Raw genomic sequence first — 6,336 nt, 5'->3', positions numbered from 1 at the left:
CACGGGCTTTTATTTTGTAAAAGTCTGTTGCTCACAGGCTTTTATTTTATAAAAGTTTGTTGCTCACAGGCTTTTATTTTGTAAAAGTCTGTTGCTCACAGGCTTTTATTTTATTAAAGACTGTTGCTCACAGGCTTTTATTTTGTAAAAGTCTGCTGCTGTCTGCTGTGGAACCGGAAAAGAAAGTAATCGGCGGATCCACCAAACATGGAGAAGGGTACGGAACTTTTACTCGGCCATTTTCATGTTAAAGTTCTTCCAGACGGCGGAGTCGACAGAACCAAAGTCATCTGTAAACTCTGCCAAGTTGAATTGTCTTCTCAGCGTAGTAGTTCCAGTCTAAAATATCACTTAAAGGCAAAACACACAACTGATAGCAGCAAGTCATTCAAGGAAACAGACAGTGGAGCGAGGCTTCTACATAAAAACTACAGAAAGATGCTGATGTTAAAAGTGTGTTTGCACAACAAATGTTATGGCACTTTCATTCATATGGCAGCACATTTAAAATAAAGCTAAATGCTAAAAGCTATACACTACTTTTGGATTCATTTTTGGATTCTGCGTACAAATGCGATTAATCGTGATTAATCAGGGAAATCATGTGATTAATTAGATTAAAGATTTTAATCGTTGCCCAGCCCTAAAAAAAACAACATTTTGGTTCAAACTCATGTTGGGCGTTACCTTGAAGTTTAAAGGCATTAGTTTGGCTCCGTACACCGTCTCGCTGATGTTCTGGTACGTCTCGTTGAAGGTGAGCGATTTGTCTCCGAACAGTCGGTTGGCGGAGATCAGCTCCGTGGTTACGTCCTTCTTCCTGTACAGACGGCAGTTCAGTTTGGCGAAGAAGAAGTGGACTTGATCCGACGTCTTCTCTTTGATCGTGTCGAACTCAAACACCTGCAGACACAAATCATGAAGTCTTCAAGTTTTAAATTTTATGTTATAAACAAACTTTGCATGCACGCTGTCAGTAATTTGTATTTCACACCACTTTAAAAATCCCCCTGATCGCTACATTTTGGTATTAAATAAGCACAATCTACAGATTTTTTTTTTACACTTTTCATATCTCTTAAGAGTTCAAGCAACAATTGAGAAGTTTGCAAGATACCTGAGATACCGCGATTCACGACTTTGGTTTTGGTTGGCGTGGTTTTTATATATATATATATATATATATATACACTTAATAACTCAATCTTGTTGTAATTTAGCCAATAATCTGATTTTAACTATGCCATGTGACCCCACTGAGTTTCTTTAGAGGAAAAGCTTGAAGTGAAGAGAACGGGACCAAAATATATCGAAATAACAGAAACTGATAAACGCCCAAATCGCCCAAGACTTTGGCTGTGTTCAAAACCGCATACTTCTCCTACTACTCCTCCTAACTTTTTGAGTTAGTATGCGAGTTTGAGTAAGCAGAAGTTCCCGGATGCATACTAGATTCTCCGAAATGTTGGGTATGCATCATGAGGTTACTACTCATACTCAAACTACCCAAGATGCAACGTAACGTGACGTCGCCGATCGTCATTTCCTGTCAAAACGGCAGTTTCAAGCTAGCTACAACGAGGGTAGGTTCACTTCCTGTTTTCAAAACAAAAGCACCAATTGTATCCTAATGGCTTTCCCTATGATAAAAGGCAACGGGTATTTTATTTTGGTGAAAATAACCGGAAGTGCGTTAGCTCACTGCAGCTAGCTTTAGTAGCGCCGAATTCGTGGGAACAAAATTGTAAATAGCCGGTATTTTGTCAGGTTTTCAACACGTTGGGGATCTAAACGACTACTTTCTCACCTGAAAATGTTTAGGTTTAGAGTGACTTTCAACCGAGTTATCTCAGGGTCTTAATCCGATCCGATCCCATTCTTAGTCAGATTAAGGTGTCCACATGCACTTGATAACTCAATCTGATTGTAATTCAGCCAATAATCCGATCCTTTCAGTGCCATGTGACCCCACTGAGGGAAATCTATCCGGTGACGTTGTGTTCCTCAGTATCTGAAGCAGAAATGGGGACTCAAGTCGACTCGAGTCGCTGTTTTGATGACTTGTAACTTAACTTGAAAAAAAAAACAAAAGACTTGAGACTCGACTCGGACTTGGAAGGTAAAGACTCGGCACTTGACTTGCGACACGATGACTTGAATGATTTGAGTGTTAAGCATCTAGCATAACTTCCAACTTTGTTCGTCATTTAAAGATCCATTCTGACCAGTAAGTGCTCGTCAAATTAGCTAATATTATCCTGTTAGCCTAGTCGGTAGTTAGCTAACGTTAGCTTGATATGATACGGGGTAGACAGGTTGGACACATTGGCCAATGATGTTTACTGACAGTTACTTATATCTTTGTGTTTTCACTTTATTAAGATCAGATTCTGCAGGTAAAATTGCAATTGCAAGACTCGGGACTTACTTGAGACTTGAAAGCTAAGACTTGAGACTTACTTGAGACTTGAAAGCTAAGACTTGAGACTTACTTGAGACTTGAAAGCTAAGACTCGGGACTTACTTGAGACTTGAAAGCTAAGACTTGAGACTTACTTGAGACTTGAAAGCTAAGACTCGGGACTTACTTGAGACTTGAAAGCTAAGACTTTAGACTTACTCGAGACTTGAAAGCTAAGACTTGGGACTTACTTCAGACTTGAAAGCTAAGACTTGGGACTTACTTCAGACTTGAAAGCTAAGACTTGGGACTTACTTGAGACTTGAAAGCTAAGACTCGGGACTTACTTGAGACTTGAAAGCTAAGACTCGGGACTTACTTGAGACTTGAAAGCTAAGACTTGAGACTTACTCGAGACTTGAAAGCTAAGACTTGGGACTATATAAAAAAAGATGCCTTGCCTATCTGAAGGAGTTTTGACTCTGATGGACCCGATAAAGGAAACTCTGAGGAGACTCTCTGACCTTCATGATCTGCTCCAGCGTCTGGTCGCAGGCTCCCAGTTTGGTCATGGCGAACGCGGTGGAGACGCTGATGGGCGACATGAAGATGTTGTTCTCGGAGGTCCTGCCCAGAGCCAGCTTTTTGTACAGCGTCAGGGCGAAGCGGCTGTTGGCCTTGGACAGCTCCCAGACTCTGGGGTTGGTGGACCCCGGGACCTCCTCCGGGTCCTGCGGGGCCTCGGTGGCCTCCGGCTCGGGGCTGCGGTAGATGCAGCGCGGCTCCAGGGAGAGCTTTCTGGGTTTGGCGCTGCAGATGTCCGGACGTTGGGCGAAAGAGATCAAGGGCAAGAATGCCAGAAACAACAGCCCGTCGGCAGCCCTCATCCCGAACCGAAGCTTTGAGCTTTGATTCTGCTCGATTTGATCCGTGTTTTCCTGTAATTCAACGATTCGGAATGAGTTTGGAGTTATTTCCTGATTGAATTTTCGTCTTAAGGCGAGACACTACAGGTGAATTGGGTAATATTTTAAAATAAAAGATATCACCATGAAACTTCCTCAGTTGATTACTTATACAAGTATGAAAAAAAATGTATTACAAGTTTTAGAAATTTGTATGTTTAATTATGAAAATTAGGCATTATCTCATTAAATATGCGCACATTTGCATATATTTCCGGAAGATAGATCTGAACATATGATAAAGCCAGGTGCAAAATTCTTTTTTCATTTTGTTTACACATAGAATGAAAAGAAAATTACAGAGGGATTTCAGGATATCTGCTTTCATTTCCTAGGAAATCAAAATATACTGTCCATAGCCTAAAAAACATCGATTTTCGCCATATTTTTTATTATTATAATGTGACATAAATCAGGCCAGGAATGATTTATCAACTAATCCTTCTGTAAATATCTTCAGAATACTGCTAAGTGTATAACTGGAAAGTTTGGTGTTAGTAGGTGCTCCATAGGCTGAGATATTCATACTGCAAAAATACAAAAAACTGATTTTGAGAAAACGGCATTTAAAGATTTAAATAGGGGAATTCAATACATTTGTATTTGAAACAATTGCTCAAAAACAGAATAAATGGTCAGGCCCTTATTAATACTAATATTGAATAAAAATTCTTTATAGCAGGTAGAAATAACACATATTGAAGGAGTAGACTGGCCCAAAATCTCAAAATTTAACCACTGCATGAAAAATCCCTGTTTTTGCCCGCCGTGTCTCGCCTTAAACGCATGAAAACAAACAGTAAAGTCACATCAGGGGACTGAGAGTCCGCTGTCCTGCAGGTTTTAGATGTTTCGATGCAGATCGATGCATCCTTAGCTGGTTTGGGCAGAATTCAACAATCTTTTGAATAGATCAGTTTAATCTGAATCAGTGAGTTTCAGATCCCAATGAACAATAAATACTGATTTAAAAGCCTTCATAACACTAATGTGCAGTAAATTATATTAAATATCAAACCCACACACTGGAAAAAATGCCCCTCGAAAAATAAGTAAGAAAAACAACAAATAAAAGACGTTTTTGCTTGAAATAAGCAAAAAAAATCTGCCAATGGAACTAGTGAAAATCGGCTTGTCAAATTTCTTTAAATAAAATGTGATATTTAGGACTTTTGAGATAAAAGTGATCTTGAAATTAGCTTAAAAACCTCTTCAAATGTAAAAAAAAAAGCTTGTTTCATATGATATGTGACTCAAAACAATTTGTTTTCAAGACTTTTTCATTTAACAAGATATTCCAGATGTATTGTCTTCAAACAAGTCCCTATATCTGGCTGAAATAGCACTTGTTAGGCAGTTGTGTCTTATATTAAGTGTAATGAGATATTTTGACTAGAAATTAGACAAATATACTTGGTAAGACTTTTGATTTTTTCCAGTGCAAGTCAAAGGGTTGAAGTTTAAGTTTAAGACTTAACTGTAACGCAACATATTTCTCCCTTAATGACTTAATTTACTTTACTTTAGCACATTTAACTGCTTATTTTAACTGAACCTTCCTTCCACATTCCTTACATATAATGTAAATGTAGAATATTTGCATTTTTCTCACAGAAAGTACAGTTTTTTACCTGAGCAGGTAGAGCGGTGAGCGTTCAGAAGGGCAGATGTGTGCCGTTTGAGGAGAATTCAGGTCAGTGTCCTGCAGAGCACTGAAACAACACACTAACCTTTGAGACATTGATCCGCTGCTCGTCAACAACTCCGACTTTGATACTAGGAAACAACTGGAAGGAAACCAGCTGCAGCCGTCCACACGATGACAAAACTAGCCTCTGCGCTGATCAATAAGTGTGGGTGGGGGGTAATGATCAGTTCACAGCAGAGAACGCCACTATACTCCACTGGTAAAGAAAAATTAACCACTAAAATTTACCTCAAAGAAGAGAATTTGCACATTTTAAGAACGTTTTTAACAGTTTTGTTTTTGTTTTGTTTTTAAAATGTGCTGTTTTTCAAAAGAAAAAGTAGAAATTTAATTTGATTTTTAACTAAAGATCAAGAATTGTTTGAAAATATTTGATCAAATCTTTGAGTTTTAGTTAATTTTAAATAAATAAAATTAAGCTTCTTTCTGCGGTGAGAATTAAAGTTAATTTACTGAAATCAACTGATTACAAATACGAGAAAAAAATATAATTTAGAGGTTTAAAATTTAAACTTAGATAAAGACTAAAAGGAATTAGTCTGTGTGTGATGACATGAAAGCTTCAGCTAACAAAGTAATGTGAAAACAAATAATGTTCATCTTTCAGAAAGGAACAGCAATGACTGCTTAGAAGTTGGTGTACGTCATCTTCGTTAGCTAAGCTGTTAGCATTAGCTGCTGCTAAAGGAACAAATAAACCATGAGGAGTTTTTTCTCAGATACTTCCATTTCCCTCCTCTAAAGTTCAGGCATTTTTTAAATAATCTAATTCTTAAGAAACTAATAAAGAAAAAAGAAATTAGAACTAAAAACGTAATTTAAAAAAGGAAATTGTGAGAATTCTGTTTAGTTCAGTTCAGAATTGAATTGAATTGAGTTCAATGTATTCCAATGACACGGAATGTTCGTGTGCACAGTGGAGGCTCCAACTGACGAATGAAGAATACAGAAAGATTCTTCAGAAAAAAAGGTTTTTAACCTGTCACTGTTTTCAAAATCTTTACGACACAGATATAATTTTAGCATTAAAACGTAGGAAAATTTGTCCTCTTTCAGCTAATGTGACTTTGATAGCCTTGGGAACTTTACTTTTTGAATTAAAACCCTTTAAATCACAGCAGAACCTTCCAACTGCCATTTTTTTTTCTCTTTTCTGCCCTCATCCAGCTTCTTTCAAAAATACCTTTCAGGCCTTTATGGAACTTCAGGAAATGACTTTCTACATTTTTTTCTGCTTTATTTTCTATTCTTTCTGAATTTTT

The 6,336-nt window shown here is 37.6% G+C and overlaps 1 protein-coding gene across 1 annotated transcript in view; it reads right to left on the bottom strand.

Moving 5' to 3' along the window:
- serpinc1 (serpin peptidase inhibitor, clade C (antithrombin), member 1) overlaps window positions 1–3,288 on the bottom strand; it is a 14,800-nt gene extending 11,512 nt beyond the window's left edge. Inside the window, exons 1-2 of the mRNA XM_075484492.1 lie at window positions 2,926–3,288; window positions 688–903 (exon numbers count right to left, since the gene is read on the bottom strand). Of these exons, the coding sequence (XP_075340607.1) occupies window positions 688–903; window positions 2,926–3,288 (579 nt within the window). The remainder of the gene's footprint in view (window positions 1–687; window positions 904–2,925) is intronic.
- Window positions 3,289–6,336: the final 3,048 nt, after the last annotated feature.

The sequence above is a fragment of the Odontesthes bonariensis genome, chromosome 15 (assembly GCF_027942865.1).
Source record: "Odontesthes bonariensis isolate fOdoBon6 chromosome 15, fOdoBon6.hap1, whole genome shotgun sequence".
NCBI classification, from domain to species: Eukaryota; Metazoa; Chordata; class Actinopteri; order Atheriniformes; family Atherinopsidae; genus Odontesthes; species Odontesthes bonariensis.
This window is presented reverse-complemented; position numbering and strand designations above follow the sequence as displayed.